General features: G+C 45.5%; 1 protein-coding gene across 1 annotated transcript in view; it reads right to left on the bottom strand.

Annotated features, from left to right (window-relative positions):
- Rapgef5 (Rap guanine nucleotide exchange factor 5) overlaps nt 1-25,720 on the bottom strand; it is a 226,534-nt gene that overhangs the window by 133,335 nt on the left and 67,479 nt on the right. Inside the window, exon 7 of the mRNA XM_051152513.1 lies at nt 10,486-10,534. Coding sequence (XP_051008470.1) covers nt 10,486-10,534 — 49 coding nt within the window. The remainder of the gene's footprint in view (nt 1-10,485; nt 10,535-25,720) is intronic.

The raw sequence follows: 25,720 nt of genomic DNA, 5'->3' as shown, positions 1-25,720 counted from the left end.
CCGTCTAGCTGTGGAACTTCCTTCAGGCCTGGCTCATATCTGCACGGTAAAAGCAGCCCCGCTTGCATCACACCCTGTGGTTTGCTTTGGGGAGCATGCTCTGACCTGCCCAGGGTTCTCTACCTCCCTGCCCCTGTCACTCTCCACCTGTTCCATATAGGGGCATCTGGCTCCCAACCAGACCCCTCTCCCATACTTCTGCAGGGACAGTTTGACCACTGTCTACTGCTCAGATCCTTAAATTCCAGAGAGCCTTGGAGTGAGCCAGTAAATTCCCTTTTTGGTTTTCAGCTTGTTTTTCCATCATATGCACCTTAAAAAAAAATCCTGACTAAGGTAGGGACCGGCTGTCACAAACACTCCTGATGACAGAAGCAGGCCGAGAGCACCTTTCTTTTCTAAGCTATAAGATCCCAGACATTTAAGTTAAGAACAGCAACAAAACCACTTCATTAACTATGAGCTAAGTTGGCAGAGTGACAGATTTGCTAACGTAACCTTCCTGCTTGCTAGAAGTCACCAGAAGCCAACCAAGCACACTCACCAACTGACCTTAGCACCAGAACAAGCAACCCAGCGGAGACAAAGACCGGCAGGAAAACCCGTTAATTTAGTAAATCTTATGAGGCTTATAGCACCTCAACACCCACCACAGTAAGCTGAGAGGAGAAAATTGCTTAAAGGCAGGTCCTAATAGCCTCTTAGAAAATTACAACAAAATAGTTTTTTTTTTAAAACTAACTACAGCCTTGAATCATTTATATAACCTATATTGATTGGCAGTTACTGGTATATCTGTTTGTATGGTGAGATGCAGCTAAAACCTTTCCTTTTCCTACTACTGTTCATTTTAAAAAACATTTTGCAGTTAGACATAAACACGGCACGGCCACCTGAGCCCTAATTAGTAGTTTTACTGAAAGACGTGGGCTACCAGGGGAATCCGTTATTGCTGTCCAGCCCAGGTGTGCCAACTTTCATTGTCACACTATTTTTTAACTGGATGCATGCCAGTTATTTTTATTTTTCCTTTAAAAAATCAGCATAACTTTGAGAGCCAAGAAGCTTCCATGGGAAGTACTGCCATGCAGCGGCTTTGTGTCCCACCATCTCCTCCTAACCTCACAGCGTTAACTTTATCAGATGAGCACTGGTTCAGTAACACGTTGTACTTATGAAATACAAGCAATAGTTTGAGGCTGGGAAGGGACAGTGAGCTCTGCTCTCTCTCACTATGCTCTCTGCCTTACTGCACATAGCAGGGTGTCTGTCAGAAGCAGGCGAAGAATGAATAAACACGACTCCCTAGATTTCAGGATTTCTCTGCTTTATCATTACCACTTTTCATCCACTCTTAGTGTGAATCAGACAGCAGGATTCTTAAATGGAACAAGTGCATACAACTTGTTGGTTATTTATTTATTTATTTATTTACCCCTGATTGGTTCCCAAATTTGTTGTGGTTGGAGGGGAGTATAGAATTATCTTCCTTTTTCTCAAAAAAAAAAAAAAAAAAAAAAACAAAAACAAAAAAACAAAAAAAACCCTTCTTTGTTCATATTAGTTTTCTAATCAGAAAGCATCATATTTAATTAAAGCTAGGAATGAAATAAAAGTACCACTGCTCAACTCTCATGGATAGTATATGCCTTCATATCTCTGTGCCCTGACTAATGAAATCCATATGAAGTGACAGTGACTGTAGGAGGAACAGGGCAAAGGAGGAAGTGCTACAGCGCACAGCATCAGAAGGGGCCAGACCCAAGGCAGCATCACGCTGGCTGCAGCCTGAGGCAAGGGGACCTGTCACTGCAGGTGTAGGCACTTTCAAAGCCCACGACCCAGCAAACACATCCTTTAGCGTTCAACTAAAATGAGTTCAAAACTTGAACACAAAGCCCACAGAAATGTTCAAGCAAGCAGCGTTGTTCACAACTTCTAAACCTTGAAAGTAAGTGGTATTTCTTAGTAAGTGGATGAACCAAAGTACAAATCCAGAAAACAGAGCATTACTTGGAAGTAGGGAAGGAAGGAAGGGAAGGAGGGAGGGAAAGAAAGAAAGAAAGGAAGAAAGAAAGAAAGAAAGAAAGAAAGAGGTGAACCAAGAAACCACAAAAGACCCAGAAGAATCTGAAATGCATGCTATTGGGCTGAAGAATCCAGTCAAAAATAGCCTCAGACTGTGTAATCTCACCCATAGGAAAAGACAAAACTGCAGACAGTTAGAAGGGGTTGGCGTGGCGGTTACGAGGCCAAGGGCAGAGATGAGCAGGTGTAGCACAAAGGATTCTTTTTTTCTTCCTCAGACTTTGGAGAGAGCATTGTGTATGTTAAGCAAGCACTCTACCACTGAGCTGTATGGTCAGTCCAAACAGTTCTCACTTTAGGATGCCCACCGAAGTCTTAATAAAACCTGACAAATTAAAAGTGGGCTAAGAATAAGGAAAATAAGTACTCACTGTCTCCTTACCCAGAAGTCTTAGTTCAAAGCTTGCTTCAGTCCTTAAATCCAACGTGTGTGTGTGTGTGTGTGTGTGTGTGTGTGTGTGTGTATGCGAGTACATGACTGTGCACAGGTGTGTGTATGTACAAAACTAAACTTCTACCTCACATCACATACAGAAACAAATTTCAGTGGCTTCCTGCCATACATAAGAAAGGCAAAGCTGTAAAACTGCCCGTACCTATTGACCTGCCTAGTCTAATTTTAGTCACTTATTTAGGAAAGTTCAAGAATGCATGCTTTCATCTTTCTATTCTCATTTATACGTGTGTGTGGGGGGGGATCACTCAAATGTAGATCTGGGAACATGGCTCAGTTACTATAAAGCCTTCCTAGCACACACCATGCTCACGGCTTGAGCCCACACACCATACAAACTACACACAGTATAGATGACTCCCCTAATCCTATCACTCAGAAAGCAAAGGCAGAGGATGCCATGTTCAGGTCATCCTTGGCCATACAGTGAGTTTGAAGCCAGCACAGGATACATAAGACCCTGTCCCACGAAACAAAAACAAAACCAACACGTGTAAACCAAGCATGACTTGCTCACATTGTACGGTACATGCAGCTAATCAAAATGATCTCCCAAGTCTCTATCGTTGACATAAATATACCATGAAAATGGAGCATGTATAGCTACGAAAATTTGTCCAATGGAGCAGAAAAACTAGAAATACATACACACAAACGTGCACAAAGGAATTTTTTTACAAAGGTAAAAAAATTATTCTATAAAGTAGTTATCCTTTCAAGAAATGTTTTACAGTTTCACAGGTACAAAATAATGGAAAAAAAAAAAAAAACTGTAGCCAAAGTCACATACGTTAAGCCAAACCAACACAAAATAGAACAAAGATTTAAATGCAAATCATGAAATTATAAAACACACACACAGAAAAAATTCTTGAGGATCGAGTCCTAAGCAAAGTGTTCATAGACTTACTGAAAAAATGACACAGAATACACGAAGTACATTGCACTCTTTTTCCTTGTATTTTTTCATTCCCTTTCTTTCTCCCCTTACTCTACTCCATTTTTCAGGGGGTGGAGGTTTTGCTGATTATTTAACAACTCCATGCATGCATACAGTGTGTTTGATCAACAACCCCCCCCCCGCCCGCTCTCCCCTCCAGAGCTGCCCATAGCCCGCCACTATCACTTTTCCATCCCAGCTTCCTGAAAAAAAAAATTTTTTTTTGAAGCCCACAGAGAGCATTTAGAGCTGCCAGTTCGGCAGGGCCACACACTGGAGCGCGGGCAGCCAATCAGAGGGACACTCCCACTCTGGGCGGGTGAAACCTCAAGCTGGCAGTTCTCCGAACCTCAACCTCCATATACCCATGCACATGCTGGGAACACCAAGTGAACTAAGCGGTTTAAAAAATAAAAGGAGTACGTGAAGTGGGAAAGGGGAACGAGATGGGAGTTCTAGAATAAGCTGAGAGGAGGGAGTGGGGGCTGGGTTTGATCAAAACACACACATATACATGTATGAAATTCTAAAAGGACAAATTAAAGATATTTCTTTTTTTTTTAAATTTAAGTAATTTATTCAGATTACATCTCAGTTGCTATCCCCTCACTTGTATCTTCCCGTTCCCCCCTCCCTCCCTCTTTCACCCTATTCCCCTCCACTAGGCCTGTGACTGAAGGGGACCTCCTCCCCCACTATAAGATCACAGCCTATCAAGTCTCATCCAGGCAGCCTGCTTACCCTTCCTCTGGGTGCCACCAGGCCTCCCCACCAAGGGGAAGTGGTTGAACAGGGGGCACCATTTTTAAAAGTGCTTGGGATCTGTCCATTGTTTATTATAAATGTGTATGAATCTATAATTGTAGGAACCAGGCCCGACTGGGCTGCCTGCCTGTCTTGCTGTTTCATGTCCTGTTTCTAGCAGCTTCCATGTCTGTGTTTATCTTGGTTAGCTAGTCGTGTTTACTGCTCTGAGAACGGCCCCCTCCCTTCCTCGAGACTTTTCCTCCTGTGTGCGATTACCTCTTGAGGGATTTCACCTGGGAGGAGGATTCCTGTTTTGGAATCTTTGGAACTCTGGAGGCTGCTGCGGCTCTCTTAGCACAAAGGATCCGCTATGTTATTGTTTGTGTGTGTGCATGAGTTAAATCTGCAGCCCCTTGCCCTCGACTCGGTACTGTGGTGGCACGGGCGCCACAAGTGGAGGTTTCACCGAGATCAGGGAAAGAAGGGAGGAAGCTGACTGATTGGATCGCCCAGGGAAGCTGGCCAGCACCTCAGGGTGGTAGGAAATGGGCGTATTGAAAATGGGTGCCGCAGGTTCATCCACGGTTCTGGTGGATCAAGTAGTGAGATTGTTAAGAGGATCAAGGCACCGGGATTAAGCATGAGAGTGTTAAAGATTTTATAAAAACAATAGAATTGAGTAGTCCTTGGTTTATGGTATCGGGAGAGCTAAATATCCAAGATTGGGATCAGGTGAAGTCTGACCTCCAGAGGACTTTACGAAATTAAGGGTCCAACAGTGTTTCTATCACTACCTTTTCGTTATGGCGTCTTGTGAGCGATGCACTTACGAGCGAGGATGAGAAAATAAGAGAGCAGCTAGGAAGTTTGGAACTTGCCCTAAATGAAGTACAGGAGGAGCAATCTGTAAAATCTTTGGCCCCGTCTGAGATTGCCTCTGATATATCTTCTTCTAATTCTGAGGAGGAAGAGGCAACTTTAACCTCTGAGATACGGGCCCTAAAGAAGTTGTTGAGGGAGTGTAAGATTGAAGGAAAAGAAACTAGAGGAGAGCGGCCCCCGGTGTATAACCCAGATTATCAAAGTCAATTGCCTTTGGCAGAGCCTTCTGCTCCCCCTCGGGGAGTAGTCTTTCCAGTAGTCGAAGTGCTTCAAAGACAGATAGGCAAGGGAGGCATTGCAGGGAAATGAGCCACGGGGTCTGCTCCAGGCCCCATCGAGACAGGTGTGTGGAGCCTTGCAGACACCTGCCCTTCAAGTGATTCAACCTGTGCATTGTTCCACAAGAGTCAGCCCAGACTACAGGAGACAGTTTGGGCTCTGGTGAAGAGCTCCCCCATCTTGATGCCAGTAGGTCTGAGCAGACCAGTACGGCCGTATTTGACTAATCGCAGCCTGGGTGGGCTGCTATACCTGAGGATTTGGAAAGGAGTAAAAATATCATAAGTGCAGCTATCTGCGATGTAGCTTTCCTTGTTGTTGTTACTAATGACTCCCTTGAGGGGGAGACTTTAAATTGTTCCCTGCAGGTTTGCCACCTAAGAAGTTGCTGGAATGATGAGAAGACTGCCGTGGTGGCACGGACACCTGGAGTGGTTCCCTTTCCTGTGACGCATGACGACTGGCAAGGCCTGGTGATCTATCATGAAAGGAGAGATTTCGGAACTACTGCCACTGTTATTGTCATCATTACTGTAGCAGCTACTGCTGCCACTGCTGCTTCGGGCATTGCCATTTCTCAGTCTGTTAACTACAGTGCACACGATGGATAAACTCTCAGGAGAGGTGGCCAGTGCGTTGGTTACTCAGAATTCTCTAAATTCTATGATACAATTGGCTAACTAAAACCTTAATCAGTGAATAGCCTTATTACAGGAGACTAGAGTTCCACCCATTAGGGGGGATGCCTTCATAAAGGGCCTACAGATGTGGGAAGCTTGCTAAAAAGCTGAAGTGATTCTATCGCGCTAAGCATCCTGCTATGTGGCTTAGGAGGTTTTCTGTTCTGGAGCTTCTGTCGCATAAGAACGCAACAAGCATTCAACAGTTCCATACACAACAGGTCCTCGTGCCTTTGGCAGGGGATAACCCACTGCCCTGGCTTGGCTGAGCCTTGATCAATGAGTATCCACTGACGGGTAAGACCAAGGAGGTACCTATCGACCTAAGACAGAGGGTTTTGAAGAACAAAGCCTTTCCAATGACAGGTAAGATAGGAAACCAATGTCCTGGCGACCTAAGACAGGAGCTCATTTGTATTTTAGCCTTGATCAATGAGTATCCAATGACGGGTAAGACCAAGGAGGTACCTACCCACCTAAGACAGGAGGGTTTTGAAGTACAAAGCTTTTCCAATAACAGGTAAGATAGGAAACCAATGTCCTTGCAACCTAAGAAAGGAGCTCATTTGTATTTTATATAAAGGGTGGACCTGTAGGACCCAGGCCCGACTGGGCTGCCTGCCTGTCTTGCTGTTTCATGTCCTGTTTCTAGCAGCTTCCATGTCTGTGTTTATCTTGGTTAGCTAGTCGTGTTTACTGCTCTGAGAACGCGCCCCTCCCTTCCTCGAGACTTTTCCTCCTGTGTGCGATTACCTCTTGAGGGATTTCACCTGGGAGGAGGATTCCTGTTTTGCTGCCTATAAGAAGGCTCTTTGGAACTCTGGAGAAGAATAATAAACCACTGCTACAGCTGCTGCTCTTAGCACGAAGGACCCGCTGTGTTATTGTGTGTGTGTGTGTGTGTGTGTGTGTGTGTGTGTGTGTGTGTGTGTGTGTGTGTGTGTGCGTGTGTGCACGCGTGCGCGTGCATGAGTTAAATCCGCAGCCCCTCGCCCTCGACTCGGTACTGCGGTGGCGCGGGTGCCACATATAATTACCTCAAAATCTATACATAGATATGCAATAATATTTACATGTTAATAGAAGAATATCTAGAAATATATATAACAAAAAGATTAATGTCGATGTTGGTGAGATATGAGACTTAGAAAATTTCTTCTTCAAACATGAAAGTAGAATAAAATTTCTTTCAATGGGCACAATCTAATAGTAAGAAAAAAATGAAAAAATCTATATTTGTTATGAAAAAGAAAAGTAAGTACACACCATCATACACACTTCGCTGAGTATTTTACAACATAAACCCATGACAAGGACTTAAGAGCTACTTCTGCTTTTTCTTCTCTTCGTGTGTGTGTGTGTGTGTGTGTGGTGTGTATGTGACGTAAACATGTTTGTGTGGGAGCATGCATGCGTGGCTGTACGTATAGGCTAGAGGACAACATCTGGTATCTGATGCAATTGCTCTCCACCTCACTTACTGAGACAGAGTCTCTTGCTCGCTCAAGGACTCTGCTAGGCCAAGAGCCCAGCGAGAGTCTGGGACCTGGGTGCCTTTGCCTCCCCCACACTGGGTTGCAAGAACAAGCTACCTGCCCAGCTTCGTGTGGCTGTGCTGCCATGAGCCCAGGTCCGTGCTTGCGAGCACTGTGCCAACTAAGCCATTTCCCCAGCAGACTGTACTTTCCCTACCACTAAAGGAAGTAACACAAGGGCTGCCGCACGTGAAGTGCCAAGCAAACAGGAAGCCCTGGGTCACTATTAGGTACGTGGTGATTTCAAGACCAGCAGAGGGTACATGAGACTCGGAACAATGAGAGAGACGAAGCAGATTGATGCATTCCTTTGTCCCTTAATCTACAAGTGTGTTCTTGCTGACATGCTGTGGCTACACCTCCAGCCTGGAGCAACAGGAACAAGGTATTGGGAATGACAGAACACTCTGGGGGAAAAAAACCTGTTCTCCTGGCCAGATGTTACGGTTTTAATCCTTACATTTGGGAGGCAGAGGCAAGTGGCCCTCTGTGAGTCTGAGGTCAGCCTGGTCTACATAGAGTGTTCCAGGCCAGCCAGAATGGTATAGTAAGACCAGGTCTAAACAGACAAACAAAAATCTAAACAAAGCGGGGCTGGAGAGATGGCTCAGAGGTTAAGAGTGCTGTCTGTTCTTCCAAAGATCCTGAGTTCAATTCCCAGCAGCCACATGGTGGCTCACAACCATCTACAATGAGATCTGGTGCCCCCTTCTGGAGTGCAGGCACACATGTGGCCAGAATACTGTATAAATAATAAATATTTTTTAAAAAATCTTTACATCATTAAAAAATCTAAACAAAGCAATACAACAAACCCCAGTTTCCTGAAAAGCTGTGAATTTATATCCAATCCTTTGTGCATGTGTGAGAACACATCTACATCTGAAACGCTGCCGAGTTGTGTTAACGATTCCAAGCTCCACAGGTCAAGAAAGGCAGGCGGTCTAACTTCCTACGGTGGTGAGGGGCAGCACGCTTTCAGTTAACAATGCACCACCACCACCAAGCAGGCCATTTCTTAGCCTAACACCCACACATCTACTCTCCTCTCCCTAGATCACAGGGAGCATGCGTCAGCCCACGTGCTCAGCCTCCTCTGTACTCCCTTGCTTTTCCTCTGGCAATGGCCGCTCTGTGTTTACCCTCCCAAACTTACTTTGAGGCATTAAAAGGTCACATTTCGCACTCAAAGACGTGGCTACTGCAACTCACACAAACTTCAAGTTTGGCTTCTTTACCACGAGCATCTAGATGGATGGCAGTCACTTTCTGTCTGGTCCCTCTCACAGCTGCTAAAGTAATGCCCTTTCTCTAGCTCGGCTTCCTTCCTCCTCTGCAAATATCCCCAACAAGCTCTGCTCACACACACACACATACACACACACACCCGCCCCGCGTGACAACTCTTTGCAGCCTTCACAACACCTGGTCTCTGTATCTTTAATCAGCAAGGTCACTGAAGTTACATGAATATAATATTCAATACAATACAATTCAATACAATAAATATAATATTCCCCTCCCCTCTGAGTGGGGGAGGGAGGGAGAATAGGCCACTGCTGACTCTCCTCTCCCCAAGCAAGCGGTTTCCCACTTTGCTGGGTCTCCATTTCCACACTGGATTTTAGCAGAACATGTTCTTGCTCTCCTCCAAAGTCTATTTGGGAGCTGTAGACTCAGTTTTCTTAACCAAAATATTTTATTAACAACTTATTGACCGAGCCTACGTCAATTATAACCCGATTAACCAAAACAGTAGGAAATGAAGATTAATTGACATAACAACAAAACCTTAAGGTTATCAGTCCCGAGGAACGATTCTCCGGTCGGGAGCCGCAAGATTCGGGAGCCGCAGGATTTCTTTCACTAGAACCAGGGGTAACAAGACCTCACAGCCTCAGCAGGAGTCAGAGCTCTGAAACCTTCCCTAAAGCGATTTTCTCTAGGAGTGTCTTGAAGGGCAGCGATGAACAGCCAAATCTATCCCAAGTCTTCAATCCGCTGAGCCGCCAGTTCTGGGCTCATTTATATAGCTTTTCCCAGAGTCTGCTCACAGGGTCTTTTTCATCTGGTAGCAATTAAGCTCCTGCACGAGGTGGTTGCTCTTCTAGTGAATTAACATCACCTGTTCTCTCACTAGACTGTTAGATCCCATACTTGGGATCCTAAAGAACAGGTTTCTCTCCTTCAGAGCCTCCCTTTGCTCTCCGCCACACATAATTTCCACAGATTATGTCTCAGAAATATAGCGCTGTACTTATATAATCAGCTCTATGAAAAATGTTTGCTAGGAAATGTCATTCAATAAAGTATTTTTAGACGTCATTTTGAAATTTATTAAAAATGTCTCAAATCCACCAATAAGCAGGCAGATCTCTGTGAGCTTGAGAGAGGAGAGAGAAAGAGGAGAGAGAGAGAGAGAGAGAGAGAGAGAGAGAGAGAGAGAGAGAGAGAGAGAGAGAGAGAGAGAGGAGAGAGAGAGAGAGAGATATCCAGGGTACCCAGGGCTGTGCAGTCAGGCCCTGTCTCAACAGCAGTATAGCATTCATTCATCTCGATCATTATATTATGTGAGGCAAGGTAATTTCATTGCTGTCATCATGAACTTAGATTCCTTTCCTGATTCCGCTTGAATAGCAATATTTTAGCTTTTCCTCAAAGTTGGAAATAAGTCAGGGGAGAGGACTAACATTTTACTAGGAAGTGCTATCCATAACACCCTATACTATTTAGACTGTAGTAGAAATGCCTCACGATATGGTGACATCTTTCTGAATTCTATCGCGAGCACCATGAAATGTCCTCAGTACACACCGCCAGAGACACATGAAACACCGTGAAGGGCTACAGTCTCCCTCCGGCCCACGAGGCGTTACTCACCAGACTTTCTTGCTTTCAAAGCAATAACAGCCGCTAGCTCTCTCTGCACCTAGGAAAATATTAGGGAAAGAAATCATATTAGAATAAGAAAAAAGATGGAGCCATCAAGGCAGCACTCTGTAGCTAGGCAGCGGCATCAGGAGCTGCTCCTGGCAGACAAGCTTTGGCACCCTCACTGCCTCCTTTTCTTTCTTTAGTATGTGAGCAAAACTGTGGTGACATTTCAGGCCAAAACTCTGGAAGAAATCATACTGACTTAATTTTTTAAAAGAGTCGTATTTTATTTTATTTGGAGAGAGGGAGGTTGAGACAGGGTTTCTCTTTGTAGCCTTGGCTGTCCCAAACTCAACTCTATAAACCAGGCTGGCCTCGAACTCACAGTGATCTACCTGCCTCTGCCTCCCAAGTGCTGGGATTAAAGGTGTGTGTGACATTTTGTTTATTTATTTATTTTTAATTTAAAGGCTATTTGCCAAAAGGCACCCAGTGTGAGGTACACATGCCACGATGAGTACTTTAAAAACAGAACTGTATAGCACTGAGAAAAGGCACAGTAACGGTGGTCTGGCAAGCATAGTAAATATTACTCATCCCCAAGGATGCTGGTTTACATGTAAGATGGGTGGTACTGCATTAATAGATGAACTCTTGCTGCAGGCTGACCAGGTGACAGGAGCCACCGTGGGTAATGCACAAGGTAAAATAAACTGGCACTGTGTCACAGGGCAGGTCAAATGGGAACAGACAACATTTTTTAAATCCCCTGTGTTTTTAACCATTGTCTGTCTTCCAAAATTTTAGCACATATATGCTGATGCCCTCCCTCCCTGGTGTGAAAGCTTTAATCTGTCTTTTACACCATCCGCAAAGAGAATCACAGAAGACCTATACTTACTACCAACAGTTCTTCTCTCGTCAAGGCACAACATGTGTGTGTGTGTGTGTGTGAGTGTGTGTGTGTGTGAGTGTGTGTGTGTGTGTACCTGAATATAATACAGTGTGTGTGTGTGTGTGTGTGTGTACCTGAATATAATACAGTGTGTGTGTGTACCTGAATATATTACAGTGTGTGTGTGTGTGAGTGTGTTCCTGAATATATTACAGTGTGTGTGTGAGTGTGTGAGTGTGTGTGAGTGTGTATGTGTGTGTGTGTACCTGAATATATTACAGTGTGTGTGTGAGTGTGTGTGTGAGTGTGTGTACCTGAATATATTACAGTAATGACACTTTAAAGGGGAAACATGGGAGTTCAAGATTAAATTGCAGATTTGCCATTCAAATTAACTTAATTTATATTCATTTACTGGAAGGCAAGCGTGCTAATGTGCTAGACCCTGCAACTCCACCCAGGACCATTTCCCAGCGGCCCAGGCATAGCCTTCCTGAGGAAGGAAGCTTGCTCAGCAGGTCTTACTGACACACTTTCCCTGAGGGTTGGCATGCATGTCATTCGAAAGCGAATACTCCTGATTTAGCTGGTTTCTTAAGGACCAAGACTCTCAGAGCGACCACACAACAGTGACCACACTGGCAGTCTCTTGCTCAGCAACCTTGGGAGTCTAGAGTCTAGAATGCTCCTGAATAGAAAGTTTAAGGGGAAAGCCCGAGGTGGGGAGGATACTGTGGACGTGAGAACTGACGAGTGACCACAGGAAAACTTGTATAAAATATGTTTCTTTGCTCAAATAAACAACAACAAAAAAAAGCAACAAAATACGGTATTAATCACTGAACACTTTGTACTTTGAGTTGCTACAAGGTTTGCTACTGTAGCACTGCCACCTGCTTTCGGGTCCGCCCTCCCCTTACAATGCCACAATTTTCTGGGAATGGAACAAACATGCAGATTATGAGCATTGGCTGGCATCCTGTCAGTGGCTGCCTGACCTATGACCTCCCAGGGAACGCCTCACTGTGAGTCAGAGACAGAAAAGCGGCAGAGATGGACACTGACAGAGGGGTTGGATCTCGGGACTTGCTCCTAGAGAATCAGCGTTAGCCTTTCGCAGCTGAGCTCTGGATCTCCACACCTAGGTTCCTTCCATGGAGTCTTCAGCCTTGACTCTCCAAGGTTCAAAGTGAAACAGTTCAGGAAAGAGAAACAGTGTCTTATCAACTATATGACACCGCACTGTTTCCAAGGAGTTGACGGGGAAGACATGAGTGAGGTGAGCAGTAGACGGGAGGGGCAGGAAGAAGAGGGATGGGCGGTCAGGAAGAAGAACTGCACAGGTTAGTTTGGGAATAGCCTGGCTTTCAACATCCCAGACAGCACTGGCAGTCAACAAGAAGCTGATCCATCTCATCGCTAATGCTCTATTTTCTCCCTGGCTCATTAATAGTATCCCAAATGCTCACAAAGCTGTTGTGCACCACAGACAGGTCAGACAGGGGGCCAACAGGAAGCCTCAAATGCAAACACATGAACTAGTCTCCTGAGAGACGCAGCCTGAGGAACTGTGGACCTGGGCGAATCTGGGTAGGTCAGTGGAGGTCACTAGGAGGACAGAGCAGTACCGGTAAAGGCGTCTGGCTAACTAAAGGGCCGTTCTTAGAAACCAACTTAAACAGCATCAACAGTGAACAATTTTGTAAAGGTTTTTAGTAAACCTGGAAATAGTGAAGTTTTTGATACCACAATAGAAATGTTTTTAAGACATGGGTAGGTGGCTTAAATATGTGTATACATCTTTTCTCAATTGCTTAAATTAAATGTTAAAAAAAAAAAAGTTCTGAGTTTTAGTACCAAATATCCTAAGTTTTAAACCACTCTAAAAGCTTAAGATAAAGACTGGAGGATGGTTCAGAGGTTAAGAACACTGGCGGCGGCAGAGGACAAAGATTCAATTCCCAGCACCTAAAAGGCTGCACAATCATCTTTAACTCAAGATCCAGATCTGATGCCCTCTTGTGGTCTCATCGGGAAACACGGGCATGTAGTGTCTATCCAAACATGCTGGCTAAACACCCAAACACACAGTTTAAAAATAACAAATCTTAAACTAGTATAAACTAAGAATTTGAAGGAAAGAGTGCACCTATTTAATCAAGGTATTTTCTACAAAAATTGAGCAAAGATAGTGGTGGAGCTTTTTCCTTATGCAGTTTTCCCCTTTTATTTCTACTTTCAGTTGCATTATTCTATTCTTTTTTAAAAAGATTTTTAATGTATTATTTATACAGTATCCTATCTGAATGTGTGCCTGCACACCAGAAAAGGGCACAAGATCTCACTATAGATGGTTATGAGCCACCATGTGGTTGCTAGGAATTGAACTCAGGACCTTTGGAAGAACAGACAGCGCTCTTTACCTCTGAGCCATCTCTCTGGCCCCACACTATTCTGTGCTTAAGAGGTAATATCATCACAGTTCTGACAGGCGGGTAATCTTGCCATTACCTGCTGTGGAACTGATATTAGACTCTAGCGGGCTTCTCTACCCCAGCTAGTTCCCAAATAACCAAGGCAGAGGCCTTTGGGATTTACAAAAGCTTTAAAGCACAGTAAGTAGGCAGATATCAACACTCTAAGATAATCTGGTATCTACCAGCCACACACCCCAAATTACTTGCCATATTCCTTCCTGTCTGTTCTGTTTCCATCAGGGCGGCCCTCGCGGCCGTGTGCTCATGGTCCACACTGCCCCACGGCGACTTCCTTCTCTCTGGCTTCCTCTCCTCCTGCCACAGCTTCCTCTTCCTCTCTCCTTCTCCCAGCCTTGTGGTCCCCTGAGACCCCCAAGCCCGGGAGCCTCAACCCCGCCTACTTCTCTTCTGCCCAGTTATAGGCATCAGCAACTTTATTAACCAACTACCTTTAAATTAGGTAGAGCATGGTTCACACGACAAAGACCGTGTACATGTGAACGCGCTCATCTCATCTACAATCAGATCTTGGGGGCCAGTACTTAGCACCAGACCAAGGCCCCCAAACTCCCCCATCGCTGTCCTCCACAATTCCCTGTCAGAACCATCTAGCTAAGAAAGCCGCATATCTGTGTAGACACTACTGTTTTCCAGTCCAGCAGTTTACGTAACCAAGGCTTATGTCCCCACCAGTTACTGTCATCACAGCAAAGAGAAGTTTAAGTATGCTGGGGTGATAAAATAAATGTTATGCTTACACATCTGCTGTAGCACAACCAGGGATGCTTAAGGCCCTCTCATGTAGATTGCTTGAATACAAACCGATGTGCGTCTTCCCGATGCCGTGACTGGCCAGCGGCTAGCCACTCAAAGATGAATTCAGGTAGAACTGGTCTGGAAGTGCCAAAGTGCACTTGTGAGGTTTAAAGACCCACACTTCAGTCTGCCGTACTTACAACTTTGACACAGGTTCAACTATATGGATATGAGAGCTTTAGTTTATCACAAGCAGTGTATGAATTCATAATGGAAATGGAGTTATTTAGAATGGATAGTATTTTCAGGAATATGGCAAGAGGAACAGACAAGTAAGATGTAGGTTTGAACAGAAATGAACACCCCAGAAAGACCGGCATATAACTTACTTGGTTTTGGTACTCTTTGTTCAAGAGATGTAGAGAGCCCACTGGGAGCTACGGAGCCAAACTTGGTGGACACTAACATCCTCATTACTCTGTCCTCCTCTCTGTGAAATCTGACAGTGTTAAGACATTCTTTCTTCCTAACAATTGGGATTCCATGCTGCCAGGTGTTTTGAGTTTTTCTCTTTCCTACCTGGCTGTGACTTTCGTCTTCACAGCTCCCTCTTTCCTTTCACCTACTTTTAGGTTTTAAGGTTCCTTGGTGATCCAGCCCCATAACCTTCTGCTCTCATTCACTCACATGTTTTCAACTTTATCTGTGTCTGTTTAGCTCTTCTGGGCCCCAGGGTTCCATATCCTCCCACCTTATGGACCGGAACCCCATGGCAGATTAAACTTAACATTTCCGATGGTAAAGTAATGTCTGGGAACAGTACCACCACAAATATGGTCTCCGACAGGCAGAAGGTATCTTTGAGTCAGCCAAGGGCGCCACTCTCTCCCACCCAACCATGGTCGTTGATTTTCTCCCTTCTCCCCACTCCCTCCTTTGCTTTGTGGACTAACCAATCTAAGATGCCAATTTTACTACTTCCCCATGAGACTGTGGCAGAATCTGGTTTCATACTACGTATATCATATTCCTGTGTATTCCCAGTCTTTTCAAAAGTTATTGTCAAATAAATAAGTAAATAAATAACCATCAAACACCCCCATAGTAAAATACAGTGCTGCAATTATCTGAATGCACTGTCTCCTTTCTTTCTCCTGGGACTTCCCTCGCCGTGTCCAGCATGCCTACCACTTTTGTGAGGCCGTCGCTTGTTTTATCTTGACATGTATAATATCTTCATGCAGTGAGAATTTTGGAATTTTTGTTTTAATCCCAGATTGTCAACCTTCAGATTGCCCACAGTGGCTGACTGTGATTTGACTCATGCTCTGGTGGGGGCATGATTTTGCTAGATGTGCAGATAGTCTCTGTGATTGTGTGATGTTTGGAATTCTGGGGACTTTTCAGAGGGCATAGAAATGAATGCTAGGGCTCCCAAGGGGTGAGGTTGTTGGTTGTTGTTGGCTCTTGTTGGTCATGGTTTGTTAAGCAGTTGTGCACAGAGAAGAAAAAAAAAAAAACCCAAGAAATTAGATATCCTGACAGCAAAGATCAAATTTGCCCCCCAAGGAACTCTACAGTTGTAATCAGCAGGAATTCTGAGCCCTGACTTTATCCAGGGCTCCCTCTCCTTTCCTCTCTATACTTTTCCCCTCTTGTCTAGTGTTAGGGGGTTGGAGAGGAGGAAAAAGAGGGGTAGAGAAGGGTGGAAGAAAGAAGAGACCACTAAGTAGTAAGCAACAGCTCCATCTTTACCCTTTACCTGTGTAAGGATACGCCAACCGCCTCTCCTAGCTGAGTAAAGTTCCATGGCTCCAACAACACCTTTCACCTGTCACAGCAGCACTTGGCATCCATTAGCGAGGCCCCTTCCGTAGCTAAGAATCTCTGGCACAAGTACGGACCACAAGCCTAGTGCTGTGGACGCCCCTGCTCCTCGGTCTGGCTCTGGCTCCAAGTACAGATTCCCAGACACACGATGTAACACACAAATAAAGTGACAGCTGCTTCTTAGAAGACGGAAGGGGAACGTGATCATAAAAGGTGGAGGGAGGGTGGAGTTCAAGCCAACAAACAGAAGTTGCAAGAAGGCGTGTTGTAGCTCAAACTGAGAATTTTCGGAAGGCCGGAGCTGTGCGTGGTAAAGGTGGTTCGCTGTGCGGCTGGGTAGATGGCTCTACATGGGGGTGTGTATGTTGTCTAGAGAGGCCGTTGCTAAGGTTCAAGCCTGGGACAAATGGCTGAGGTGCCTATTTAAGATATCAAGGGAGAATGTCCAGGTTCTCCCAGCATCCCTCAGTCCCCACCGGCTACAGCCTATGGCTGCCAGAGCCACCCTCTACCCTCAACCCTCAGGAATGACTGGGCTCCTGGTCTCACTCCCATTCATTCTCCCCTACAATTCGGGCATTTTGGTTACCCGCCCCTTTTGTACCTTTGCTCTTCTGGCGGCTGGCTCTCCTCTTCCTTTCCCTCCCCCTCTCCCCACATGGCTCATCTCAGTCTGGTCATGCATGCTCCGGACTCTCCCAGACGTCTCTGACTCTGGCTACACTCTCCCACGTATCTATAATAAACTTTCTTTTTCACCACCCTACTAGGAATAGCCATTTCCTCTTCTTTCCTTTTTTATTTATTATTTTTGCATTCAGTAGGGGCATCTGATACCCTGAAGGTGAAAAGCTGGAGATGTTATGAACAAACAGTCTACAAACAAACATGAAAAAATAACTGCTGGAGCCATTTACAGAGAAATTGCATAATCTTTTTTGGTAAAAAGAGCAGAACAAAGGCACAAATGTTTGAGAGAAATTTCAAAGCAAGTAAATGACATCTCTTTTTAAAAAAAACATTTGAATTCATGCTTTAGTATGCATGCCTTTTATTCCATATCATATCTCAGTCTGTGGAAAACATCTTTTCCCGGTTGTTGTACTTGACAGAGAGACAGGATGTAGAAGCACACAGTGTCCTGACAGTCAAAGCCCAGACACTGTAGTGATCTCACCTGTGAGAATGGCTCCTTGAAGGGATATTATATCAGAAAAACTCATATTAACCTTTTTCCTGACCTTGCCAGGCGGTGGTGGCGCACACGCCTTTAATCCCGGCACTCAGGGAGACAGAGGCAGGCAGATCTGTGCAAGTTCAAGGCCAGCCTGGCCTACAGAGTGAGTCACAGGATCGCCAAGGCCACACAGAGAAGCCCTGTCTCAAAACAAACAAACTAACTAACTAACTAACTAACTAAATAAATAAATAAATAAAACCTGACCAACCAAGGCCCTTCCCAACTAGGAAGTCCATCTACAAAATTCATTAGCACACGACGGCCTCCGAAAAGTCAACTCAGGATGTAAAACTCAAAAGTAGGACCCAACCCCAATTACTTTATGCTACCTTGAGATCAACTGTAGGACTCCAGGGACAGAGTGTCATCACAGCCATCCATCTCACAGGGCTGCTGTGTGACCAGAGGGGCCGATGTGTAAAAAGCATCAGGAACAGGGCCTGATTCAGACTGTCATTTGGCTGCCAGCTATCAGAGACACCACGACATCGTAATTAGGAGGATCTCTGAACCACAGTGCTTAAGCTCTTCCTCCTCCCACCTCAGCTCTGAAGTCCCGCCAATGACTTCTTCCAATCACTGTAAATGCCACCCTCCCTGGCCCACCCTCCACAGTCACAACAAAAGATAAGAACATTTTATGAAAATGCAAATTGACCGTATTTCAAGTGCTTGTGCTCCCAAGTTTACCTCAGAAATAAAGCTACAGATTTTCACACAACTTTGAGGTTTTCACATAGATATGAAGGACACACTCGAGTTACAGAAGCTCACTTGGCAACTTCAGAGGTATCCATCATGTTGGCTGCCTGCGGCCTGGGAGCTCTGGCAGTCACCGGGGAACGGGCATCTTAGGAACCAGGGGAATTACCAGGCTCATGCTCCACAAAGAATATGGAGTAAGTTTTATCTCTGCCACAGCAAATCATGGCGGATCAACTGCTGAATGACACCCATCTCGCCCTGCTGGGAAGTCCAGGCGTGGCTCAGCCAGGTCCTCTACTTAGAGTCTCTCACGGGGCCCTCAAGACTATACTTCTTACTGCAGCCTCAGTGTGTCCCCAAGCTCACAGAGATGAGGGTGGAACTCACTTCCTGCATCTGTCTGAAGGCTGCGGGCATCTGCTTCCTTATAGACTAGGTCTGAAGAGGCTGCCTTTCCTCCGACCAGTCTGCTTCTGGTCCCTGTGTACTGACTCTGACATTTCACCCGCTGAAACGGCAAGCTGCACCCTCAAGCTTCTGTTTCCCTTTCCTTCTCTCCCGACGTTTCTTCCTAGCTTCCACAGGACAAGCCCCCTGCTTTTAAATGCCCCTATGATCACACTGGCTCTACGCATACAAGTCTGCAGCCATTTTCAGGTGGTTTGTAGGGCATTCAGATTTGGGGGTGGGGGGAGCAATTTAGCATCACAGAACACGGAGGTCCCCAGAGTCCTCCTGAATAGGCCACCCGAACTCCTTCTAGGGCTTCACCGCAACACGATTTTCACGCACTACCGTCGTTACCAGGTCACACCCAACTCTTCAGTTTGCTAATTTCTCTTTCTCATCTTCAGTCCCAGCCTCAATGTAAGCTAGTCACTCATCTTGCCTTTATTCCCACCCACCGAGGTGCCTCTTAACCTTCTGAGCGGTCCCATCTTCCCTTCATCCAGGCAAAGCATGGCTTCCCACTTCACGAAAGGAACTAAAGTTAATGATCAAGACAAACATTTTTGAATATTTTTTTCTTTTGAGAAGGATCTCATCATGTATCTAGATCGGCCTTGAAGATCTTTAAAGCATTATATTTTATATTTAAGTTAGTTTGAAAAGAAAACAACTTTTCTGTATTTCTGTTGGGTTGTTTGCTAATAGCAATATATTTTTAATTTCAAGTTTTAGGACGGTAGAAGTGAGAAAACAGCCCAGGGTACAGTATCTCAACGGCCTATCCTAAACGCAACCACCAAATGTCATGTGATGCTGATCACCAGGTGCAAGTTATAAAAACTGATGTCATCTTTGCTGGCAAGTGGTTCAAGTCTGTTTCTGGTTTTTTAAGAAAGGACTCCCCACACCACCACCACCTGGTCTGGAGAGTGGGCCCTGGGGCCATGAAAACGGATGAGCTGGTGCTGCCCTTCGCTGGCTGCAGTGGGCCCTGCACCTCACCTGAGAAGCATGGTAGAGCTTGCCCTGGTGGAGGGGGTGAGGTGAGCCAGCCCAGAGAGCAAGAGCACTGAAGAGCGGGCCCTGCTACTCCTCTGCCATGAAGTAGTGTGGGTGCAGGGCTAACACCCTCCCTCTGCCCTGCTCTGTCACCTGCAGTAGTTGGGAGAGCTGGTCCTGTCCCCTCACTGGCCTTAGCACTTGGGAGAACGGGCCCTACACCTTACCTGGACAGCACAGCGGAGCTGGTCCTGATGGTGAAGATGCTGGTGAGCTAACCCTGAGGGTGTGGGAGCAGGAGAGTTGTCCCTGGCCCTCGAAGGCTGCCACAATAGGAAGAGTGGGCCCCACACCTTGACTGGGCAGCACAGTGGAGCTGGCTCAGGAGGTGTGGGTGCGGGTGGGCTACCCCAAGCCAATGACAGCAGGAGAGTTGACCCTGCCTCCTGCCGATGCTGGCACTGGGTGGTCTAGCCAGATCAGTGAAGAGCTCACCCTGGTGGTGCAGATAAGGGAGAGCTGGCACACTGACCAACCAGGCTGCCATTCAGGCCCAGATCCAGGGCTCTGGGTTGGCCCATCCCAAAATCTCTACCATCTGGGAATGGCTGGGCCAGTCCGGCTGATCCAAAGCTGCAGATCTCTGTACACAGGGCAGCAATGGTATGGCCCAGAAGAGACCCTCAGGAATCCTGTTGATGATCTAACACTGATGGTGTCACAGAAGCCAGAGATCTCAAACCAGACCAATGACTCACTGCAATGAGCACTTGCGAGAGAAGACGTGTGGACAGAGGGACATACTGTGGGACACACTGTGACACACCATAGCTCCCATGATGAGCTGTTTTCTATAGTTTGTTTTGTTGTTGTGGTGGTGGTTTTTTTGTTTGTTTGTTTTTTGCTTTTTGTCTGCATGCTTTATTTTTGTTTCTGTTTTGCTTGCAGGAAGGTGGAGTCAGGGTAGTGTGCAAAGGTGAAGACCAAATACGAGGGGAAGTTGAGATGAGTCGGACTGGGGTGCACGATGTGAAACTCACAAGGAATCAATAAAAAGTTAAAAAAGAAAAGAAAGGGCCAGCATCACAGAATTGTCAGAACAGCACTTGTTCGTTCCACGCTGAGAGGCTTCGGTCCCTACACAGAGTACAGAACGTAAAATAATAAAGCAGCAAAGGGCCTCGCTGCCATTGCACCTGCTGCACACCAGGGCACTGTTCCAGTACCCACTGGCTGATTTGTCTTCCTATTGTTTGAGTTACGGTAACAGTGCAGATCTGTGCCATGTATGAGGATGATTTAGACTAAGCTGAATTCACTCACGCAGTGCAGTGCCTCTCTTACATGTTCCTGTCCCACCTGTTGGAACACAGTCAATGGAGCTGTGTGAGGAGGTCCCTGAGAGCTTGTGAGGAAACTCGAAGTACATAAGACAAGAGCCTTGTAAGCTCTGTTCCTCCATCACGCGGCTTTGTTCTGGGGCCGCGCTTCTGTGCCCCTCTCCAGTATGGTAAATACGATTGGGTTCGCTTCAGAGTACAGACTGCTGCTCACTTTGGGTATTTAAAAGTGTTCTGAAGCATAGGCTGCCCTTGTGAATATATACAGCATACACTCAAGTGACCTTTGCTCCTATGGCCTTGCTTAACCCTCAGAGACCTGCAGAACATAAACCGACCACGCCCTGAAAATGGCTGGCTACTGCATGACACTTTAGTTCCTCATTTTTAGGCTCTGCTTCCCAAGGTTCAAACAACTAACCTGGCCTCTCCAGACACTTCTATAGGTCAGCCAGAACATGCTACGACATAATTTCCAAGGGATTCTTCTGTTTTAACGAGCACAGTTTTGTTAGGTGACTCTAGTGATTGTTTTTCTGAGGGTTTCATGATAACTTCACCTCTCCTGGCCTCCCTCCCTCCCTCCCTCCTCCCTCCCTCCTCCTTCCCTGTCTTGGGTGGTGGTGGAGGCCAAACCCAAGGCTCCAGTCATACTAAACATATATTCTACCACTGAACTACAACTTCAACCTCTCAAGTATTTTTACTAAAATATTTTAATTAATTTTATGTAATTTAATTTAATTAATTTTAGGTGGTTTTCCTGCATATATGGCTATGCACCATGTATGCGCCTGGTATCCTCAGAAGGCAGGAGAGGGTGGCACATGCCCCAGCGCTGGAGCTACAGACAGTTACAGAAGCACAGCGAATCAAACCCAGGTCCTCTAGAAGAGCAATCAGGGCTCTTAACTGCTGAGCCATCTCTCCAGCCCTTGGCCCCTATGGTTTTCACTCTTTCTTTTGCTCATTTTTCTGAGCCTCACATGTACTTATGCTGACTCTCATTAGGCGTTAATATAGCTTCTAGAGGAAACGCTAATCCAACAACACAGCTGCTCTGGCAAGATCTCTGTGATCTGGCTGGAACACAGACTCGCCCTTAGAATATAATCCCATACTATGACACCTGATGGAGAGGCAGACAAAATGACAAATTGGAGAAAGACCTGACAGAATGGGGCAGAGATAGGATATGCCCAGCTCTCACAAGAACAGACAGGAGGGAGAAGCTACCGAAGAACCGCGCAGAGAGTTTGTGGAGACAGCAGAGTTCAGCAATGCGGTACAGTTCGGTGCTGTTCAGTTGAGTGCAGTTTCCAAGCAGAGCAATTCAGTGAGAAGTAGACAGAAGCCAGATTGAATCAGTCAGCCTGGAGAGGTGGTCTGAGCCAGAACAGCTGAGTTGAACAAGACAGTCACAGTTCAGAAAGAACTAGAAAGAGTGAGCTTATTCAGCAGTAAGTCTCAGAGGCTGAGAACATTCTAGGCCTAGGTTAGCAGATGGAGGCTGGAAGCTGGAGCCTTCGAGGGCTTGCAGAAAAGTAGGTTTTATGGAAGCTAGCAGCTTCCAGGCCTAGGGATAGTTAGATAGAAACACTCTAGGCTCAGCCCAAGCCATGTATTTGTAAAGCTTGGGATGGCTCTCATCTCATTCCCTCTCTTGAGAAAAGAAAATCTACATTTACAATATTTAAGACGTTCCTACTGAAAAAAATGTTTAAAATAGTAATTTTATCCCTTAAATTTAGTCTAAGTCTAATTAGAATAACATTTTAATTTCTCCATGATTGACACAGGATCTACCGAAGTTTCTGTGTTTTCTATGTGGATCTGGGATATTCTTGGACAAAGTTGCATATTCACATTACAGGTGTTAGGTGAGATCTGCCCTGTGGTCCAGTGTCTCAGCAGTTCTGAAAGCAGGTGCTGGGTGCAGCTCCCAGACCCCTGCAGCGAGCCTCAGCCCTCATCGACTCCCTGAAGGCTTAATTACTCAGCAGGGAACTAAAAAAAAAAAAGAGCATTTACTTCATGGGAATTAAGGGGATGCTGCAGGGACAGCAAAACTCAAATGAACACAGTGTTAATCACTTCGCGGACTGACAGCCATAGAGCTTAATGGGCAAAGGGACCAAGAAGGTTGGCAAAGGGGACAGAGTGGGCCAGCAGAGGAGAGAACGGTGGTCCTCTGCTGGGATGGGATAGGAGGCTTTTCTGAACTTCAGCAAGCAGTATCTGCCTCTGTGATTCCCAGGAGCCTGAAGAAGCTTGCTGTTAAGTCATTTAGAAAATGAATGAGATGATTCCAATGGAAGAAACTAGCGTCAGGCTGTTGAGAGTCAGGTCCTACAGATTCAGAAAGAAGAGACGTTATGGGGAAGGTGGTAAATGGCCAATTCATAGTTCCAGGTTGTGGGAGTACACAGTGAAGCCACACGTGACCCTGTGTAGATTTCCACGGTTCCCACAGAGACCTGAAGCCAGATCTTAACTGTGGCAGCAAAAAAAGGCTGATGGTAAGCCGGCATCTGCTCCCAAAGCCTCGGCCTGCATCCTTAACAGCACTCAGGACCGCCAGCCCAGGGACAAACCCACCCACACAGGCTGGGCTCTCCCCATCAGTTTCTAAGAAAGTGCCCTACGGCTGGATCTTATGCAGGAATTTTTTTTCCAATTCACATTCCCTCCTTTCAGATGTCTCTAGCTTGTGTCATGTTGACATAAAACTAGCCAGAACAACATATAAAAAGAGAAGACAGTTTCTAAGGGTTTCTCCCTTTATAACTTTGTCTTGAAACCAACCACAACATTGTTAAGAAATCAACAGGTCCACTAGCCAGAAGCATGGACACACTCCAGTTACTAAGGAACACTGTGGTATTTGCCATGTACAGACAAAGTCCAGATTAGCTCAGGTGGGTTGAAATGAGTTTAAGGAAAGCAGGAGAGCTAATGGGGTCTCCTGGGTTAGCTTCAGCGCCAGGTCTCTCTGCCTTTCTAATCCATTTAACAGACAAAGCCTCTTATGCACACTGCAATCCTCTCAGGAGACTCAGTACCTATTTTTACCTAAGTGGAATCTCAGGCCCTCCTCCTCCTGCCACTCCAGGCATTTGTTAGCCGGCTCTGCCTGTGTTAAACAGAAGATTTTTTTCCCCCACAACCTAGCACCATGTACCCTGCCCTGCTTGCTCCAAAACACAGCAAACAGCACTGGGCCTTTATGCTCTTGCTGTTGTTTCCAAACACAATGGTGTCCCCTCTTGTCACCCACTCTGCCCCTCATATCCAATGTTTACCTAACACCCCTCCCTCCATGAGACTATTGACAGCCTTGATTTTTTCCTCCCTATGACCTCCATAGCTCTGCACTCACCACAGACTGTTTACTGGTGTAGGGTCTATCAACACACATATACCAAGTTGGTTTGTTTGTTTATTTTTCATTTCTTCTGAGTACACACTGTGGTCTAAGGAGACTTGATAAACCATCTGAATTAACTTCTAAACTATAAAGCCACATTTACCAATGTTTTTACAAGGTTAACATTTAAGGTACTATTTATAGTTCCCCCAGAGGCATCACTGCAACAAATCTTGAAAATTCCATAATGGGCTGGAGACATGGCTCAGAGGTTAAGAGCACTAGCTGCTCTTCCAAAGGTGCTGAGTTCAATTCCCAGCAACCACATGGTGGCTCACAAGCATCTCAAATGAGATCTGGTGCCCTCTTCTGGTCTGCAGGCACACATGTGGGCAGAACACGGTATAAATAATAAATAAATAAGTCTTTCTTAAAAAAAAAAAAAAAAAAAAAGAATTTCATAATGGAGCCCTAAACCCACCTATCTGACCATTCAATAAATAGATCTTTGGGTGTTAATTATGTGAAAAACTGACCACTGCAGCCTCATATTTTAATTGAATCCTTATTTATTTAATGTAGCTATATAATTATATATAGCATAGTTGGTCTCAAACATAGGGCACTCCTGCCTTAGCCTCTAACTACTAGGACTTTGGGTGACAACCACCACTGCTAGCTTCACATGTCTTGTAAATTCATTGTGTGATGAATACTGTCTGCCTCACGGCACACAGAAAACACGTGCTAGAGATGTGGCTCAGTGGCAGCATATAACATGGGCAAAGTGCTGGGTCAAGGCTCAGTGTCAGCAGGGGTTGTTAGTGTTGTTTGTAACAACCCAAGATTGAAAATATCCACAATGTTGAGTAGAGAGGAAGATAATAAATCCATGTGTGCAGCTACAGAAAGTTCTACTTAAGCCAATGTAAGGGGAAGCAGTCCACCATAAAACATCATTTTATAGCTCCTCAGACTTCTCCAGAGCTGACCAAACAGGAAGCACACATCACAAACGCACGGTGGCCAATGTCCAGATTGAGATTTCAATAGCTTATTTTTCTTGCTTATGGATTAATAAGGTCTGCGTTTTCCATGTGCATTCTTTCTCACAGTGATGAGCCTTGTCTTGGACCCTTGAGGCAACACACACAGAATGCTACAGTACACACTTATGGCCTC

The sequence above is a fragment of the Acomys russatus genome, chromosome 1 (genome assembly GCF_903995435.1).
Source record: "Acomys russatus chromosome 1, mAcoRus1.1, whole genome shotgun sequence".
NCBI lineage: Eukaryota > Metazoa > Chordata > Mammalia > Rodentia > Muridae > Acomys > Acomys russatus.
This window is presented reverse-complemented; position numbering and strand designations above follow the sequence as displayed.